At 39.9% G+C, this 21,011-nt stretch overlaps 1 protein-coding gene across 1 annotated transcript in view; it reads right to left on the bottom strand.

The window, feature by feature from the left end:
• POLA1 (DNA polymerase alpha 1, catalytic subunit) overlaps positions 1–21,011 on the bottom strand; it is a 302,939-nt gene that overhangs the window by 99,679 nt on the left and 182,249 nt on the right. Inside the window, exon 35 of the mRNA XM_032329645.1 lies at positions 6,355–6,471. Coding sequence (XP_032185536.1) covers positions 6,355–6,471 — 117 coding nt within the window. The remainder of the gene's footprint in view (positions 1–6,354; positions 6,472–21,011) is intronic.

Raw genomic sequence — 21,011 nt, 5'->3', positions numbered from 1 at the left:
GGATGGTGATGGGCTGGCCTCAGAAAGACAACATTTCACACGGTTCACTGGAAGGTCTCAGTCACAGAGACTGCTGGTTAGCTTCCAATATCCAGTCTACTCTTCTTTGGTAACAAAATAAGCTATTATCTCCATGTAACTAGTTTCTGGCTCCCAGAATGTAAGCACGAACACTGGGTGAGACTTCTGGAAAGGCCACTCAAAGAACTGACTTGGATGGGAGGTGCACCTTTTTGACCCTTCAACCTCTTCTCTGTCTTGTGGCCCGTGATGGCTTGAAGGAACGTGTGCAGCTTGAGAGTAAAAGCCTGGTGACACAGAAGGGCAGAGGGCCCTGGGCACCTGATGACACTAGGGAGCCACCACTGCAATCTTGGACAGCCCACACCTGGATTTGTCGTGTGAGAAAAAATTTAAGTTTCTTAGTGAATTAAATGTTTGTTCTGGTTAAGCTACTGTTACTTTTGGTTTCCATTTCCCCAAGCTCAGTATAATTCCCATCTTATGAGTCGAACTGTGTCCCTAAAAAGTTATACTGAAGTCCTATTTGGCAATAGGGTCTTGGCAGAGAAAAATCAAATGAAGGGGAGGTCATACTGGATTAGCATAGGCCCCAATCCAATATGCCTGGTGAAGTTATAGGAAGAAGAGAGATGGAGCTACAGAGGGACAAGATGGCCACATGGCTATTAAGCAGAGACTGCAGTGATGCATTTATAGGCCAAAGAATGCCAAAGATTACTAGAAGCTAGAGGAGGCAAAGAATGATTCTTCCCTAGTGTTTTCAGGAGGAGAAAGAGCCAGGCTGTCCCCTGGATTTCCACGTTCTCTTTAGATTTTAGAATGGTCAAACAATACATTTCTCTTGTTTTAGGCCACCTAGCTTGTGGTACGTTGTTACAGTGGACTTAGGAAACTAACACACTACTAATGGAGCCTTACAGAGAGACCTAAAAAAACCACATGGATCTCAGGAAATCTGGTATGCCATGGCTTAGCAGTTGCAAGTGCAAAAACATTACGCATCTTAGTAGATGGGATGTTCAAAATGAGTCAACACTGTGAATATGGATGCTAGGAAAGTTAATGCATCCCTAAGTAGACTTCACAGAAATTTACTACCTAGAAAAGTAAGCAACGACAGGTTTATTCTGCTCCAGACTAGTGCTAGCAAGAGTACGCGAAGGGCTGCATGCTGTTTTGGGCTCCTCACTTTACTGGGACACAAACTCTAGACTGGGATGATCATTCTGAAAGCAGAGCACTACAGAAATGGTTGAAGATCTAGGAAACTGGGCCAAGGAGGAGAAGGCTCATGAAGATAACTACCTTCATGTATTTCAAAGGTTCTCAGAGCAGACAGAGTTGGTGCTGAGCAAGTACTTACTGAACACAGGAAGGGATCAGCCTAGCTTTGTGTAGTACCATTCAGCTGAACTAGGGCCAACAAGTGAGCCAATGTAAGATACTAGTATTATCTTACTAACATTATATTATAAATGTAACATATTTAAGCCAAATGTAAGATCTATCCAGCTAATGAAATTAATAGAATTCAAAGTATATTGAAAGAAGCAACCCAAATGTCCACGGATAGATGAACGGACAAGCAGACAGTAGTATAGCTATTTAATAGACTATTACTTTGGTCTTATAAAAGAATGAAGTACTGACAGAGGTTGTAACACAGATGACCTCAGAAACATGCTAGGTCAAAGACACCAGACACCAAAGGTCACATATAATATGTTTCCACGTATATGAAATATCCAGAATAAGGAAATCCACAGAGATGTAAAGCAGATCAGTGGTTCCAGGGACTGGGAGAAGGGGAGGAATGGGATACAATGGCTTAAAAGGCACAGGGTTTTCCTCTGGGGTGATGAAACGTTTTGGAACCAGATAGAAGTAGTGGTCTTACAACATTTGTGAATGTACTAAGTGCCACTCCATTATTCACTTTAAAATCGTTGATTTCGTTATGTGAATTTCACCTTAATAAAAATGAAAAACTCGATTGAAAAAGAAAGCTATCATCTGCTTCATGGTTAAGAGTTTAAATTTAACAAACTCTGCATCAACAAACAGGCACACCAAAATTACAATGGACAAGTCCAAAAGACCCTTCACGGTAAAAATCCACTAACTCCTGGACGGTAACCAGTGACTAGGTACAGATGCTTAAGACTTTCTATCACAGTTCCAAGGTTCTCTGCCTGCACAACTCATAATTACTGACCTAAGAGACCACAATTATTTTCATGCTTTCATCTTATGCAGAAATAAGACACTTTATCTCAGGTAGCCTGGCAATATTCTCACTGTCCCTAATTGACTTACCAAATCAACACTTCAGCTGCAACCATTTTGAAACTGACATACGATGACCACAAATTCAATATTACCCCTTCTTCTTCTCTGAAGAAGTCCTGTATGGTACACACATTCCATTATAAAGGATTTTCACAATTTTACAACTGAGGATCATGTGAGAAACACTAAAAGTATCCCACAGTAGAACTAGGAGTCCTTCTACTGCTTTCTTTATAAGTGGCCTTCCAGAAATTTAGCTGAATACACAGGATGAAGGCATCCACCACAGTGCTCTAGCCCAGGGAGTCACATGTAGATGCTTTATCACCTCTGTATCAAGAACAGAAGTGTTAGTGAGCAGAAGTTTAATTTAGCTCAAAATCTTAGTTCTATAGTGCAAACTAAACAAAACAAACTAACCCTTTCGTTTTGGTGAATTACAGAACACAGAATCCCCTATCGGTTCACCTCACAGCCAGACAGATTATGGCCACTGTAAGAAGTAAAAACCAGGTCCTTGAAATAATGAGATATTAAAATATTTATTTTCTAACTTGGGAAAGTCCTGTGTCTACTTCCAGTGTGAAAAAAGGTTCTACTTATTTAGGAACGCATGTATATATTGAAGCTTGAATTCTTGCATTTATGTGCACTTCCTATGTAACAGAGAACACTCAGAGAATGTATTTTTAAATAATCAGCAATTTGAATACTGTTAAATTCCTGTGAACATGAAAAAACTTAACTGGTTTTTTCCCCCCTAAAGGTATCTGAGAAGATGGACACATCTAAAACCCTGGGAACAAAACTGTCCCAGCTTTTTAATGACTCTGGCAACAGGAGTCAGAAGAAGAGCTAACTTTCATACCCCAAGTTAATCCTAGAAAGTACATAAGTCAAATGCAACCAAGGACTAAATAAGGGGAGATTTATTATGTAAGGATGAGACTGGCATGATAAGAGGTAAGTGCTTTACCATTAAACTTGAACAATGTATCTAAAGCCCCCACTAGGCAAGCATTGGGAAGGTCTGATGCTTCTGTCCAAACAGGTATTTGCAAATGTCTATTCTGGCCCACAGATATCAATTTTATATAATTCATGTAATGTGAAACTACCTTTATAAATAAGGAAATGTCCTGTTCATTGGTTTGCACCAGTCCCACACTGCCTACAATGTAGTAGGTGTTCAATAAACAATTATTAAATGAAAGTAATGTATGATTGAGGCACAGCACCCTATAACTTAAGGATCATGAAAAACAGACACTTGAGAAAACCCTATAGTAATGACAATGATCCTGTCCATTCTACCACTGATTCTGGAGCTTCTCTGGAATGGTCTCTGGACAGGTGCCACTTCCCTCTTACTAGGAAAGCCCAGGAACCTCATACACAGAATCAAGCAATGCCCAACTCATCACTAGCATCCAAACAGACTGCAGAAGAGTGGGTTCAGACCTACTGTCAAGGTCCCTTGACAATACAGGCAGTATCACCAGCCAGGATGCTCTGAGCCTCCAGTTACCCCAAAAGGTCATGTTCAGAGCAGCAGTGCAACCCAAGCAATATGACCCTGCACTATGAAAGCTCCTCCCTGTCAAGAGTGGCTGATAACCTTGGTAAAAGTCTGCTTAAAACGTTACCATTTTGAGGACCAGGATATGAACGGGGGAAAAGAACTTCAAAATGCCTGTGGTGGCTCACTCATTAAAAAAAAAAAAAAAGGCACTAAATGACAAATGATGACCTGATTTATTGAACCACTACCGAAATCATCATCAGCATTTACTGGAGGGCTACCAATCTATTAGCTATCCAGTCTCCTTTTACTTTCTCTCACCAACAGTGGAATCATCATAAAACTCACTGACTTTCTAAGAAGTAATTCAAACTTCACTAAACTTGACTTCATGAGCTAGATGTTTAAGAAGTCTCAAAGGCAGCATCGGTTCATGAAGCCAGGTGATTCCCCTAGAGTCTACAAGTGGAGTGATGAGTCACACTAGATACATATACTTTTGTTCTCTTCCTATACTTGCTAATCCGAGTGTTGGGATGAGACCAATTTAGTACAATACCTAATTCTCACTATGTGTTCCATATTTTTGTTAAAAAAAAAAAAACTATAGGGGCACCTCGGTGGCTCAGTGGGCTAAGCCTCTGCCTTCGGCTCAGGTCATGATCTCAGGGTCCTGGGATCGAGCCCCACGTCAGGTTCTCTGCTCAGTGGGGAGCCTGCGTCCCCCCGCTCTCTCTGTCTTCCTCTCTGCCTACTTATGATCTTTCTTTGTCAAATAAATAAATAAAATCTTTAAAAAAAACTATATACTACTTAACTAATTATCAAAGATATAAAAAATAAGGCAAGGACCATTTTATACTTACTAAATTAGCTAAAAATAATGATAATGTCCAAATGGTGCAAAGACAGTGGTAAAACTGGTACATGCATCAAGTACTGGCTACCGTTTAAGTTGGGAAAACCCATTAAGAAAGCAATGTAGCAATATGATTCATGACCATATTGTATTTAGGAATTTTGATATGCATTGTCAAGAAGAATTTATCAAGAAATATTTCAAATAACAATAAAAAATAATATAAGCAGGAGAACAGTCATTATAATTTTCTAATAAAGAGACAGTAAAAGTAGCCTAAAATGTCCAACAAGAGAAAATGTTAAATTTGGTTTTGGTACTGAAAATGATGTAGCAACACAGACAGACACTTGACAAAAGATAAACATGATACAGAAGCATACTTTCATCATGACTGAAAAAATACATATAGCAGGGCACCTGGGTGCCTCAGTCGGTTAAGTTTCGCCTCTGGCTCAGGTAGTGATCTGGGGCTCCTAGGATCAAGTCCCACATATGGCTCCCTGCTCAGCAGGAAGTCGGCTTCTCCCTCTCCCTCTGCCTCTCCCCTCTGCTGGTGTGCTCTCTCTCTCTCAAATAAATACATAAAATCTTTTAAAAAATACATATGGCTATGCAAAACAACAAGAGAATACACAATGGTAGTAGCCATTTGTAGTTTAAGACTCCTCACTAAATTTTGTAAATGACCAGTTATCTTCAAATAAGGAGCCATTAGAACTTTAAAATATTTTCCTAAAACTAGCCTGTATACCAACCCTTTTCAGTGAAAAGACCTGAAGTCAAGACTTGATAATCAACACTGCCTTAGCATTAAAAAAAAAAAAGTAAATAACAGTTTCCTTATTCCTACTTTCTTCTCACCAAAATCCTTATAAATCCTCGGGCCGGACACATTTGTAAAGCAAGGCACATTACAGTCCTGTACTGGAGAGGTTGATTGCATATTATCATTTTACAGGCTCTCAGACAATCTGCAATAAGCTTGTTTAACTCTGGCTAGCCCAGACTTTGCTAGATGTACCGATCACAAAACCCTCTTTGCAAGGAAGACCTTCAAACACTTCTCTCCTCAAGGTGTGAGGAATGCTGCTTGGGCTGATGATGCTCCAAGGGTACAACACAAGGAAAGCCAATACCAGGAAGGTGTTTCCAGACTATGTGCTCCCTACTTTGAAGTCACTATGATAGCGGGCCTCCTCCCTCAGGTATACGTGCTCAGGTAGAGAAAAAGCTGGATATGCCATCCCTTGGAAACAATGGAATCCCACACAAACATAATAAATCCTTTAGGGCATAGGTTTGGAAGGTTTTGTGGCCCTTACAGAAGGGGTTCTGACCTAGTCTGAGGACAAGTTTCTATAAAAGCAGTTCCTTCTGTGTAATTATGAAGTGGCAACCAAAGAAACCAGAGTAATTTCTATGAGAACTAGTCAGTTTCTCTTTTAACATTAGTCAGTAGTGTTATTCATGATGTGAAAAAATAAAGTACTTACCTTTTTGAAGTCTGAGTTTTTAAAAAAAAAAAAAATACACGTGTGTGGTAGTAGGGTGTTTCCAGAGGGCAAATATCAAATATCTACCTCTCAGAGCTAAGGGATGGGAAAATACAGACCCCCACTCCCTTCTAAACAGTTCTTTAGCATCATGTGACTATTACCTCTGGCCGAAGTGTAGCTTTCATGCAGACTTGGCAAAGAGGCCCATTTTGGGAGAACTGGAGGGGAAGGCGCCGAGTTCGATTTCGACAGGTTGGCTCCTCACAAATCAACCAGCCCTTGAGAGAAGAAAGAGAACATTTCAGTTTTATTACCACCATCAGACAAATACACACAAAAACCCCTTTCAGGGCACCTGCGCGGCTCAGTCGGTTAGGCATTCGACTCTCGGTTTTGGCTCAGGTCATGATCACAAGGTGGTGAGATCGAGCCTGTGTCAGGCACTGTATTGAGCAGGGAATCTGCTTCTCTCTCTCTCTCTCTCTCTCTCTCTCTCTCTCTCAAATAAACAAATAAACCTTTAAGCAAATAAAATAAAATCCCTTTCATTATCAAGATGGACTCATTTAGCTCAAACTTTCCTTAGAGATCTGAAATAGTTCCTTATCATTCTTCTCTGACATGTCTCTTTGATCTATGCCCCGACCCTAACAGTTAGAAAACTCTTCATATTAAAAAAAAAAAAAATCACGTTAAGATAGTCTTCCCTTCTTAAAATAGACTCCCTGGCACGCAGACAGCAAAACCTTCCAGTAAAAGCTTATATGATTACACACGGATGGGTTTTTGGTCATTGATAAAGACCATTATCAAAGTCAAGAGTATACCATGTAGGGCGCCTGGGTGGCTCAGCAGGTTAAGCGTCTGCCTTCAGCTCAGCTCATGATCCCGGGATCCTGGGATGGAGCCCCGCGTCAGGCTCCCTGCTCAGCGGGAAGTCTGCTTCTCCTTCTCTGTGTGCCCCTCCCCCCTACTTATGCATGCTCCCTAGAATAAATATATAAATCCTAAAAAAAAGAGTATACCATGTAGAAATGAATGGCTTTCCCAATAGCTGAATGACTACTAGCTAGTGACTTAACTGCTGTGCTCAGCTTCCTTCTCTGTAAAATAGGCCCAACAACAGTATTTGCAGGTTGTAATGATGCAATACGTTTAGCACACTTAGAGCTATACTCAGCATATAAGAAACACTTAAAGGAAGCAATTACTTAAAATTAAGACAGATTCTTCTACACACATAATCTGGAGGCATAAAACTGGCTGCAATGTTTTCAAGGACAATTTCAACCGACCACTCTTTTCCCACTTCTGAAACAGTCATTGCCCACTTCTCTGGCCTTTAGACTCTCTTCTCACTTTCCTTCTTCAGTTACCCTCCCTGCTGCTCTTGTTCGAATTTTCTCATAGAGATGTGATAACAACATGCCTATTATCTTAAATCAGTGTCATGTTTGCTAGAAAACATACCTGCTCCAAAAGGGATACAAAACTGCACGAATGGGGTGGAGCAAAGCTCAGGTATTCTTCTTCAAAAAAAGATTTTACGTATGTATGTATGTATGCATGCATGTATGTGTATGCATGCATGTATTTAGAGAGCACATGCACATGAGCATGTGGGTGGGGGGACAGAGGGAGAGAGAGAATACTAAGTAGACTCCCTGCTGAGCATGGAGCCTGACATGGGGCTCGATCTCACAATCCTGAGATCATGACCTAAGCTGAAACCAAGAGTTGGATGCCTAACGAATTGAGCCACCCGGGCACCCCAAAGCTCAGGTGTTCTTATGAAGGCACCAGAGTTTATGGGTTTAGTGCTGCATGTATTAGGCACAATAAGGCTAAGCAAAGTAGGCTGAAGTGCTGGGGTAGAGGGTGTATTCCCTACTGCATCGTGCTCCCACCTAGGCAGCTGCAAAGAGGGACTTAGCTGTCTTTGGGTCTTGGGAGTATGTGGGGAAGCAGAACTTCTGAAATGGTCTTGAAGAGTGAGTAGAAGTTTGGCAGGTGGAGAAAGCAGAAAAGACCACTTAGGCAGAGAGAAGGACACACGCAAAAGAATGAAAGCCAGAGAGCTATGTGAGATGTGATTAAGGAAAGAATCAATGTCGTGTTTAACCCTGTTCTCTGTTTCTCAGTGGAGCAGCTCCTTGGTCTTTTCCCCCTAGCTCAGAGCAGTATATATACAAATGCTGCTTAATTACATTGGGGACCTTCATTTGCCACTTATTAACATTGCTGCATGGCTTTACTCCAAATCTGCAGGATGTCCCCACTCATTGTTGTGCTGTGTGACCTCAGTCCTCAGAATAGGCTCTTCTTGGAAGAAACTACAACCAGACCCAAGAGAAAGCACCAAAAATCAGTTCTTCCAGCTCCATTTATGGCTTTCACAGCCAGAGAACGTAGACTGTCAAAGTTTTTGACTAAAAGAAAATATAATACATTTAAAGATTATAAAATTCACCTCGTCAATACATTCACAGTGAACTTCATTCCTATCTTCAATCAATACGCTGAACTATTTTAAAAATTAAACTTTTCAGATAGAGCATCTCAAGGACTCCTTATGAAACCTTTAATATATGCCCAGAATTACATTAAATGTGTGTGCAGTAGCCAAAGAGACCCCAGAGACAGAGTTTCAGGAAATGACAACCTAAATAAGAAAGATTCACACACACAAAGACTAAAAGTAATTCAGTAAGGTTTGGCTTTAAGAACCAAGTTGTATAGTACCAAGTATAAATGCCAAACGAGACGGAAAAGGGTTGGTGTCATGTGGCTCCTACCCAAGACAAAAAACTACCACCACAGCAGAACACAAACTAGAAGAAGCAATCAGTGGTTCTGGGTCACAGGCAACTCTGTTCCAAATCATCAGGCCTATAACTACATTTTCCTGACTCGAGGACATGATTTTTTAATCAATCAATTAATTAATTAATTAATTTGACAGAGATTACAAGTAGGTAGAGAGGCAGGCAGAGAGGAGGAGGAAGCAGGCTCCCTTCCGAGCAGAGAGCCCAACGCGGGGCTCGATCCCAGAACCCTGAGATCATGACCTGAGCCGAAGGCAGAGGCCCTAACCCACTGAGCACCCAGGCACCCTGAGGACATGATTTCAATTCACATTTTGATATTTCAGAAACCCAAATGTATTTACAATTGATATGTACATTTAATAACGTATTTGTTTCCTTCTAAAGCACTGTTAGGTCAAGAGTGCAGTTCACAATCTATGGCCCCTCAGAATTAAGGAAACCAGACACTTTGGTTTAGCCTGTCCTAGGCATGGGGGATACAGAGGAAGAGAGTGGTACTGACCCCAGCAGGTATTACATTTTCAAGCACCCTATGAATACTAACAGTGAAACTAGTTCTTTCCAGAAGTACCCATTTAGGCATATTAGTAAAGGAAACAGTAGAATTCAAGCAAACTATGTATGAGACGTGGAGGACTGGACTACTCCTTGATCGTTCCTTTGGCTTTGCTACCCTAAAGTTGCTATCTGAGGCTTTACAAACACTTTGGAATAGCTATCAGGTAAGGATGCCAACCCCAACTGTAATTCAATTCTAAACAAAAGTTTTAAAAAGCAATCAGACAGGGTGCCTGGGTGGCTCAGTGGGTTAAGCCGCTGCCTTCGGCTCAGGTCATGATCTCAGGGTCCTGGGATCGAGTCCCGCATCGGGTTCTCTGCTCAGCAGGGAGCCTGCTTCCTCCTCTCTCTCTCTGCCTGCCTCTCTGCCTACTTGTGATCTCTCTCTGTCAAGTAAATAAATAAAATCTGTAAAAAAAAAAAAAGGCAATCAGACAGGCAACAACCTGCATATTTTGAGACAATAATTTTTTTAAAGGATTTTATTTATTTATTTGACACAGAGAGAGAGAGATCACAAGTAGGTAGAAAGGCAGGCGGGAGGGGTGGGGGGGTGGGGGAAGCAGGCTCCCTGCTGAGCAGAGAGCCTGATGCGGGGCTCGATCCCAGGACCCTGAGATCATGACCTGAGCCGAAGGCAGAGGCTTTAGCTTTAAATCACTGAGCCACACAGGTGCCCCAAGACAATACATTTTTAATTATTGGGATATAACCTGCAAATTAAAATTATTCTTTAATTTTTTTAAATGCATCCTTCGCAAAGCTCAACTATCCTTCAGGTGCTTTGGAAACTTGATTCCATCAATGTACTACAACTTCATGACTCACTAGCAAGCTGCCAACCAAGGAGATGCTAAATTGTCACCTCACCTGTTTCTAAAGCAAACACCTAACTCTATCTCTGACAGAGTTACTAACTAAATGTCCTTTCAAATCATATAGAAAACAGATAATATAATTTGTCTAGACTTCCTACCATTTATAATTAACATTAAGGAGGTCTTTTCTTCTTTGTCACCTCTCTATTCAGTACTTATTTGGGTTTGTTTGTACTTACTATCTGTTAATCTCCCTTTACAAATGACAACAATAACTAGTGCTATTATGCATGGAAATTACACATGCTGATAACTGTGTGAAGGGAACGAAGGGCTGAAACACAGTATCAGAAGCCTGTAACTCTTGATTCCTCTTGTTTTACTTTGATAATTAAGCTTTTGGTCATGGTGTATTTTAAACAAAACTCTTCTGTGAGGGAAACACACCCTAATCATATTCAATTTATGCTTTGGTTCCATTTGATTTTGCCAAGTACACTTCAGTTAACCCTTTGTTCCCCCAACAAATATTAATGGACTAAGCCAAATCTACCTTTCAAGAAACATCTGCATTGTTAAAATTAAATATGCCAAGTCTTTAAAAATATTCCACGATGGGGCCAATCTTAGTTGCACATATAAGCACTGAATAAATCCACTCACAAAGACAAAACTAAGCTTATTTTCATTTCCCGTGTTGGGAAATAACGTATAGCCCAAAGTTGCATTGCCAAATTAACAGCAAAATAAATTAATAAAGTGTAGTTCTTTGGAAGTCCAACCTATAAGAAGGGCTGGGTTTAAAAAAAAAAAAAACCCAGAACCACTCTAAGGATATGTGAAATCCAAATATGTCATTTTATTATGCAACACCACATGTAAATGCCAAACTGTCACAACCAACAGGAATGAAGTCATTATATGACAGATGTCTACCTTAACCACATTTATAAGTAGATGGTTCAAAAGAGGTGAAGCCAGCCTGGCCAAAAGCAAAATAAACCTTTACCAAAATATGCAAAGATCCATCACCTGTTAACTTTAGTTGCAGCATCACTAATTCCTTGAAATCATTGTGTACGAAATTGTGTCAAATGCTGATTGGTTCTGATTGCTAAATTATATTTCTGAGGTCTCAACTAAAATGGTTTCTGTCTGCACGTGCTAAAAAGGGATCGATTTCCACTTGTAACTGAGGCGTTCCTGGTAGGTGCACCTTAAACACAAACCTACCCACTTGTGTACTTTTGTATTTTTAGAAGGATGCAGACATAGAAATCATCCAGACCTGGAAGTGTGGCCCACAAAAAAATCTTTTGAATAAATGAATGAACAGAAGCAGTAAAATAATAGAGGAGCTAGTTTATAGGAAATAATAAGGGTCTAAAATTCCCAGGAGAAAGAAAAATGCACAGTTCTCATACTCTTGAATCAAATAGATGGTGGGTCCTTCTCCTCCCACTTCCAGTCGGTCACCCAAGTTGTCCACTGGCCTTGCAGTCCCACTGTCATCTACTTCACCAAAGCCCAGACCTCAGAGTTGATCTACCTTAACAGCCTCCTGCCTGGTTTGCCCAGCTCCGTTCTCTCTGTAAAGACTTGCCAAGTGTAGCTTCCCAAGGCCCCTTCACTCCCTGTGGTAAACCTTCCTTAGAGAATGCATGCTTTGGTATGGCTTTCAAATCTTTCCACCCTCATTCCATCCCCCTTTTCTCTTACACAAACTCTCTGCCCCCACTGGATTAGTTTTCTCACTGTCCTCAATACATCTTGCCTATTGCCAACTCCTTGTCTTGGCTAATGCTGTAGAATTTTTGCCTAACATGGCCATTCCTTGAGCATCATTTCCTCCCCTCCTGTGAAACCTCCCCACTCTCCAGGGACTTCTCCCTCTAGCCCACTGCCACCAAGCATACAATGCTGTGCACTGCTCCTGAACAATCTTATTTTACCTCCCTAACTGGAAGGTCAGGCCTGGGGGATGACGATGACCACTTTGGATCTGGTAGTGCCCTCTCCAGTCGCTAGCACAAAGGTTCACACTCAATGAAGAATACAGAAACAAGGTTATAAAAAACTGCATGTAAATGTGGCTTTGCCCCACCCATTTATTAAAGGGTAATTTCACTAGTTAAGTCACTAACTTTTTAACTTAACAAAAGTTAAGTCACTAACTTTTCCTTTGAGCTTCAATTTCCTCATCTACAAAACAAGAGCTAATAACATTTACCCTAATAAGGTTGCTCAGAGCCTACAACACTGTTCATTAAATGTAAGATATTATCCCTACCCTACACACATCTGCATTACTGGGGAACATCAGGGCTCGGCTACAGGCAACAAGACACTGTTAAAGATGCACTATTCCAACCAGAAAAGAGCCTGGTCAGTTTCCCATCTGCTGTTACCCAATATGGAGAGCTATGATGATGGATAACTGGTAAGATTAGGTAAGGGTGCTTTGCAATTTGAATGTAAAATAATAGAGCTACGTAGTCAATAGAAGCAGCCCTTCCATGTTCCTCCTGACAAAACCGTACTAGATTTGAGATTACAGATGACAGAATGGATGGTGAGGGAAGAGGAAGGGGTCTTTGCTCTATTTTGGGACTCAGAGATTTTGAAGACACAACACACCACAATAGTGCACTGACGTATGATTTAGTTTAAACTGTAATGGCTCTCCAGGAGTGCGGTGACAGCAGCACAGGGCGAGGTCTGCCAGCATTCGTGCGCTCTTACAGAGTTCACCACATCATTACTATTTTCCTGTAATAGCCATTAACTGCTCCTTTCCCCAAACGATATGCACTCTGAGCACACCAGACACTCTTTTTACCCAAAACCATTTATAAATGTTCTGGGGGTTCCCTTGCAGTCACATTTTTCTGTCATAGAATTATCCCCAGTGTAAAATGGGTCTTACAGACAGTGCACAGTATGGGCCCACAGCTGCTTTTGAAGAATGACATGTTGTGATTTGGGATTTCCAGAAATATCAAAAAACAAATTGCTTTCTGACCCACATTTGCACCCAAAACTGGGAGAAAATTTTCCTAAGATCTCCAGGGGAAGTTTTAACAGGAACATAATTTTGCTTTTAAAGTTAAATCTTCTACACTGCAGCATGCTGGCCTGTCAAAGAGTGATTATTAAGTCTCAGAGAGGTGCCAGGGTAGGAGATGAAAGAGCAAATCAGGAAATACACATATATAAACTAACTATTCACTGAAGTTAATACAAAAATATTTTTAACAAAATTATCAACCAAAAGAGAAGTGGAAAGAAAGTGCCTTGTCAGTCAATGTTAAGAATTTTAAATATTACCAAAATTGATTTTTAAAGTAAGAGATCTCTTTAAATGAACAGTCACATGTCATTTCATCCAAGTTATTTGAAACTTATTGATCTTATCATTTGTGTGAGGACCAGACTCTGCCATCAGTTTGCTGAAAGGATAATGGAGCACTCCCAAACTGTTATGATAGGTTAGATGCAAACAGTGGTCCTCATTTAAACACACAGAATAGCACCACAAGTGGACAAATTCCAACCTCAGCAATTGTATATTACATGATAAATTAGCAAGTTGTTCTGCTTTGCCTCACATCAAATCCAATACTCAGCCTTGTTATTTTAATTTGCAATCAGAGGTTGAACATCAGAAGATGTCCCTGAGGTACATTAAAGAGACCCATGCAAGCCATCTCCTCCTGCTATACTGTGAGCACAGAAAGCCAACAATTACCAGCAATTTTATTTTACCACTGTAGGACAATACTGGAACAGTTAAAATTGTCACCAAGCAAGCAACAGGGGAAAATATACTTAAAATCATTTTATAAGGAAAATTACGTTTTGGGGGGAAAAAGTTCAATGGAGGACATGTATCTTTCTGTATGGGCAGCTAAAATCTCTCTTAGTATATTCAAGCCTATTCTATAAAATACTCTCCCTATTCATCCAACTCAAAAGCAAGCTACATTCGTAGGCTATAATAGGTCACAACTAAGTACACAGTACCTTGCTTCAGGAATAATTTTGCTTTGTCTGTCAACTGTCAACAAAGCACAAAGAGCTCATGCAACCCAGCCACGTACTGTGGATGTTAGAGATCTAACAAAATACAAATAGTAAGAATACAAGATCGCCAAGCTGCCCTGCTTTTACTTTATGTGAGAAACTGAAAGCATTTTTCTCTCCACATTCCATTAATCTCTATTGTATTACAAATCTTTTCATAAAAGAGTTTTTTTCCGCTATGTGAAGCTACAAGTGACTTGGGGATGTTCTATTCCAACTGTGACTTTCCAACATGAATGGTTATAAGTGGAAGTGTCAGTGAAGGCATATAGACATTTCAACAAGGAAAAGGAAGAAGGAATCACGTAGAACGACACGTAGAACGAGAGGGCCAAATGGCTACTCTGCCGCTTGTATGAATACTTTATCGATGAAGCCTCTCAGGAAAACTGTTCATGACTTGTGCGACCACTCCTGACTCTCAACTCTTCAATGATGAAAAACCTTCACCTTTGCTATGAACACATACTAACAAATAAAACCTCGAAAGTAAACTCAAGCCTTAGTTTCATCAGTGTGTACACGGGGGAAAAAAAAAAAAAAGACTAGAAGGAACTACCCTAAAATGTCATCACCGGTTATCTGTAGGTGGTTTCTTCTGTTTCCGTAGTTTCTTAATTTTCTACAACAAGCATATGTTGTTTTTATAATTAGAAAGCTGTTACTAATGAAGGAAGAGACAGTTTTGCTGAGAGCATTCAATACAATCGAATCACTAATACATGTGAAAAATATTTTGAACTATATCACAGATGCTTGGTTGTTACCAAGATGAATTTTCAGCAAACGTGCTTATGAGGAAAAAAAAGGGCACATGAAAAAATGCTTTTTCTTTTCTTTCTTTTAAAGATTTTATTCATTTGTTTGACAGAGACACAGTGAGAGAGGGAACACAAGCAGGAGGAGTGGGAGAGGGAGAAGCAGGCTTCCCGCTGAGCAGGGAGCCCTGATGTGGGGCTCGATCCCAGAACCGTGGGATCACGACCTGAGCCAAAGGCAGACATTTGACGACTGAGCCAACCAGGAGGCCCTAAAATGTCTTTCTTAAAAAAATTTTTTATTTTACTAAGTCAGAAATTTTAAAAATAGGTCGACTTAAGCACATAGCTGTTCCCAAGTGGAAAGTGGCAGGGCATGTATTAGTAGCAGTAGAATCATTTATTAAATCGAGCCATTCATTAAAATGCACACAGCCTTCTATGGAATATGATTTGAATACTTTTCTTTACGATGTTGGATATCTGAAGGTAGGTAATAAATCCGTTTTAAACAGAGGGGCTTTGTTCCCCACACCCCCTCCCCTGCCTTTTATTCAACATACATACGGATCAACTCAGATGTCCAGGGTAGGAATCAAATTAAAAAAATTCAATCAGGTGGGCATGCCTAGAACCTTATTATTAGCAGAGTTTCTTTTCTTTGCTGAAGTCTAGCTAAAAGTAATTTTTATTATTTGTTTGTTAGCAGGCCAGTAATTTATTGGTACAGTTTAATGTGACATGCCTTTGGGTAGTGAACAACAAGCATTAAAACTGAACTATCTATGCAAGTGCCTCAAAGGAGATCTTAAAATCAGAATGGAGTTCAAACCATAACCAGGCAATGTTTGTTCATTTAACTTTAATTATTTTCTCCTTGAGAATGGTACTAATGAAACTGAATATCTTTCATGGTTTCGAAGGGCCGTTTGAATAGTCTGCAAACAGAACTAAGGGTGGACAAGAGATCTGGCCGAGCCAGGGGGTTGCTAGGTGACGTAGAATGTAAACCCACAAACTTGTTAAGGTTTGCTTTGCTTTCATGCCACTTTCACACACTCTCAAAAGTTTTGAGAACTGATTTTTCAGGTGGCCATTAAGAAAAGAAGAGACCCCCTGCCTTCGAAATTCACTCCCCCAGATACTCTGCCAGATACAGAAGAGATAAAATCCATTTGACCTTTGGCTGTAACCTGGGAAACTTTTGGTTTTACATAAACATAGGATCATGTATTTTATGGATGCCTATAATTTAAGAAACAAATCCACAAAGATGGATTTTTGAATTTCAAAAAGACATGCCTAATCTTTTCTTATTCAACTTTGAATAAAATTAAGATTTCCTTCCAGAAGAAAAATTGTGATCACAGCTTAGCACCGATTATCATCAGGACAAACCTTTCGGTTTGGCCACTCGCTCAAGACTCTTCTGGCCTACACCAAGTCTGACTGCCTGTGAGGGTGTCCCTCCTGCCCCTCCCCCAAGCTTCTTTCTAAGTAGCTGATCAGAGATTGTCCAGTAAGAGCACTTTATTAGATCATCAGCCAGAGGGGTTCACAAGTACTGAGAGCAATGGGCTCAAATGCGGCACATCAGTTTTAATAGACCAGGGGCTACTAGTAAACTGCAGATACTGCTGAGAACTTTCCTTGCACTGAACTCTTGAAAAAGCACCGTCTCTCCAGCTTAAATGCAGCTGCCTCTTTCAATGCGGCAAATGGGTAAATTTGACAAAAAAGCCACCATTAAGACTACATGAAAGGCTCAAGACAACATCCTTTCAATGCTTTGTACTTCAGTAATCAGATGTACTTACTCACCCCCTCCCCCAAACCCGATCAAGAACTATTTCTGAATGGTAGGAAATAATTCCACTTTGTACATCTTTTAGTTAATCAAGACTTTCTATTCAGCAATTTGACCTTTTGTTCAAAACAGGATTATCAGTTTTTTCGCCAGTTACCAAGGGCGACTCGCATGGTGAACATAATTGCAATAATTTGCAAAACACCATGGCAACCCACATTACAACTAGGTAAATACTGGGCTTTTGTGCTACATTGTTATTTTCAGAGATGCTGAAGTCAAAGAACGAATGACAAATGAACACAAAATTTATATTTGCTTTGTCTCAAAAGAGAAGAAAATTGATAACAAGAATTGGGGGGAAACCGACTACAGCTGTAATTTCTAACTTGATTAATTAGGATGGTAACAGTCCTTAACAGTATATTCAACAAACAGCCCTGACTTCGTCTCTCCACCCACCTCTCTCTCTACCACTACCACTATCCAACCCCCCACCCCAGACAAATTTTTTCAGCTTGGAGAACAAACATCCCCCATTTGCTCTTTTCTTCAACTTAATGGAATCCTTAATTGCAGAATATTGTTCTCCTGCTCTTCACGGCAATGAAAACTGAAAACGGAGAGAAAAGAGAAGAGGGCCAGGGCAGACAGGGAGCTACAGTCATTTTTTCCCTGCTTCTTTTGGACACCCCAGGTCCAATGATGAGACGGCATTTTTCTGGTATCAGCAGCTGTTTCGTAGCAGACAATAAAGTCAAAACTGTTTAGCTTTGCAGAAAAGCCACTTCTTTCCTTTTGGAAACACAAGGTAAGTCTATACACTGAGATGAAGTTTCATTATGTAAATGCCAGAACATAAGATGAGAAACTAATGATTTTTAAAAACCACACCTTTTTCCTGTAAATAAATTATTAACTGTGGTTCTGTCCAAAAAGCTGTGGAAATGCATGTTTGTTATCTGAGGAAGATGTTCAACAATTATCACCAGTGTGCTGAAAACCACTTTATACGCAGACCCCAGTTCACAAAACAAGCCAAACACTCCGAAATTAATACAAAAAAATCGAAATCATATTTTTAGTAGATAACCATGGTCTCATTAGCATTATCATCTTTTCTATAGTAAATGTGATGATTAGAAAAGTTGTATCAGACTTATTTTTACTCAGGTATGAAAGGCAGGTTCTAACCGCGATAGTGAAGGAGAGGTTTTTTCCTCAGAGGAACAAATTCTGCTATAATGCCTAGCTTTTCGGAAATTATCGAAATTGGCTTTCCCGGGTAAAATGTAGTATTTTGGGAGGAGAAAAGGAAAATACACACAGAAAGGGCTTGTAGAAGTTGTACTGCCGAGATCTGAAAAAAATTAGCTCCCAACCCTCGCAACAGCCCAGCCTGCTTTCCTTCATCTGCGTCCCAAGAAGGCAGAGCAGAAAGAGTCTCTGAAATGATCTGCGTATTTCCCCTAACTTTTGAAAAATCAAATGAACCCGATCCTATAATGGGTCCATTCTTATTTTGTCAGGGCTGCAAACTCCCAGACAGATCTCTCAGATTTAGCTTAGAGAAATCACAATATAACATTCTTCAGAATATACCTCCGAAATTACAGATGCTGTGATTTCTCCCGAGGAGTAGAAATCAAAAGAATGTGACACATTAACTCCTTCTCAGTCAGTGACAACCTCTTTACGCTTGGAAAATATATTTATTTTCTGGTTTAGTTCATTCTGAATTTACTGAACCGGTATTAAGTGCACCCTATCAAAAGTCTAAATGTTAAGTGGAAATGTATCCTCTAATGCCAAATGATAAAGGGTTGAACAAGCCCTTCAGTACTTTTTGATCAAACAGAACTGATGACAGATCATAAAGTGGGCCTAAAATTCTCATGACACTTGAACTTCTTTAAGAAACCCTTACATATAAATGAAATATTTTGTAATCTAGCCCGAATTTCCTCACTTATAACATTTCATCCAGTATACTAGTCCATCCTGCCCAACTTTTTGTGGCTTCTGTTCCAATGTTTGTTTGTTTTTTCCTTTTCTTTTTCCTGTTTTATCCCCTTTTCTCCTTTTTTTTTTTTCTTTTCAGCTGACTGGATAAAACACTTCTTGACTTCTGTTTGTGAAATGGAACATCCTATAATCCATCCAACCACCTATAATGCCAATAAATCACCCCAATTCCCAAATCAGGAATGGCAAATACTTAGCAGGCAGACTGCGCTGCATCTCTAACTCCATCCCCATGGCTGATACAGGATGAAAGCTGGCACTCAATATGAAAGCCACCTGTGGTTTCTGTCCTGTAAACTTTCCTGCTCTAGAATTCTCAACTCTGACTACACATGGGATTCACCAGGGGGGTGTTACAACACACTGCTGGGCACCACCACAGGGTTCCCAATTCGCTAGGTCTCAACATAAGGCCTGAAATTTTGCATTTCTAACAAGTTCCAGGTGATATTGATACTCTGGGCACCATGCTTTGAAAACCACTGTTCTGGGGTATAGAATGGCCAATGGGAATTTAACAAAGCTCCCCAGTGATTCTAATTCTGTAGTCGTGGTTCAGATCTTGTGTCTATATTGTTCTCCTTCTCTCTTGTTCAAAGACAACTACCAGCTGTTATCTTCTGAAAAATGAATTTTATAAACGGAATTGTACCTTAAAAACTTGTCTCCAACAAATAGTACATTATATGTTCATAAAAATAAATGAATAAATGATACAAAAAAACCCACAGGAAAAAAGAAAACCCTTTGTCTCTCAATTTTCTCCTTCAATAGTTACTCTTTCTTTAGATACTGTTGAAGTGACTCTTTTTTACTCTCTGCAAGCTCTCTATACAGCATTAGAATTAGCAAAGTCTCAAACCTGGCTTAATTCTTTTGAAAGAACTGACCAATTCCTACTTGGCTTACATCATGTATGCAGCTGAGTAACATTTTTCTGTTAAAGAAACCAATAAACAAAGAATCTTATTCTAGCAATAACAACATAGTCCCTAGATTACAAACACAGAATTTTAGGAGTGCTCGTGAAAAGAGGGTCTCTGAAAGAAAACACAAGTACATTTTCGACTTTGGTAAGTAATATGAAACAATATAATTGAACCCTAAATTTTAAAGTTGGGAAGGGACTGTAGAGCTGTAGTCTAATCCTTCATATTCTATCTGAGGAACATAAGGCCCAGGAAAGAGCAAATTTCTTGTATACTGTCACAGCAATTGGCTTTGGGCCACACGGGTCTTTGAACTTCTAGCCCAGCATCCTTTACTCTCTACACCTAATTTGTTTAATGCAGGAGCCAGTAGCTGTATGTGCTTCTTGAGTAGTTGAAATGTGGCTAGTCCAAATTGAAATGTGCTGCCAGTGTAAAATATAAAGATAAATTTCAAAGACTTGGTCCAAAAAATATAAAGTATATTATTTTTAACATTCATTATAGATAAAACAATATTTGATATAATGAGTTAAGTAAAAATGTTTGTTATATTATGAACAACACTCTCTCCTTCTAGGTTTTTCTTTTCTTGGTTCATTTTTAAAATAATCTGTATTAAGTAATCTCTACACCCAACATGGGGCTTGAACTCTTGACGCTGAGATCAAGAGTTATGGTGCTCTACTGAGCCAGCCAAGTGTCCCTCTCCCCTTCTTTATAAAAAAGTAGAGGGGCACCTGCATGGTGCAGTCAGTTAGGTGTCTGACTCTTGGTTTTGGCTCAGGCTGTGATCTAAGGGTCATGAGACTGAGCCCTGTTTTGGGTTCCATGCTCAGTGTGGAGTCCGCTTGAGACTCTACCCCTCCCATCCCCCCACCCCACCGCACTATTCTAAAATAAATAAATCTTTTTAAAAAGATTTTATTTATTTATTTGACAGACAGAGATCACAAGTAGGCAGAGAGGCAGGTGGGGGGAAGGGGGCAAAGCAGGCTTCCCGCTGAGCAGA

Source organism: Mustela erminea, chromosome X (genome assembly GCF_009829155.1).
Source record: "Mustela erminea isolate mMusErm1 chromosome X, mMusErm1.Pri, whole genome shotgun sequence".
NCBI classification, from domain to species: domain Eukaryota; kingdom Metazoa; phylum Chordata; class Mammalia; order Carnivora; family Mustelidae; genus Mustela; species Mustela erminea.
This window is presented reverse-complemented; position numbering and strand designations above follow the sequence as displayed.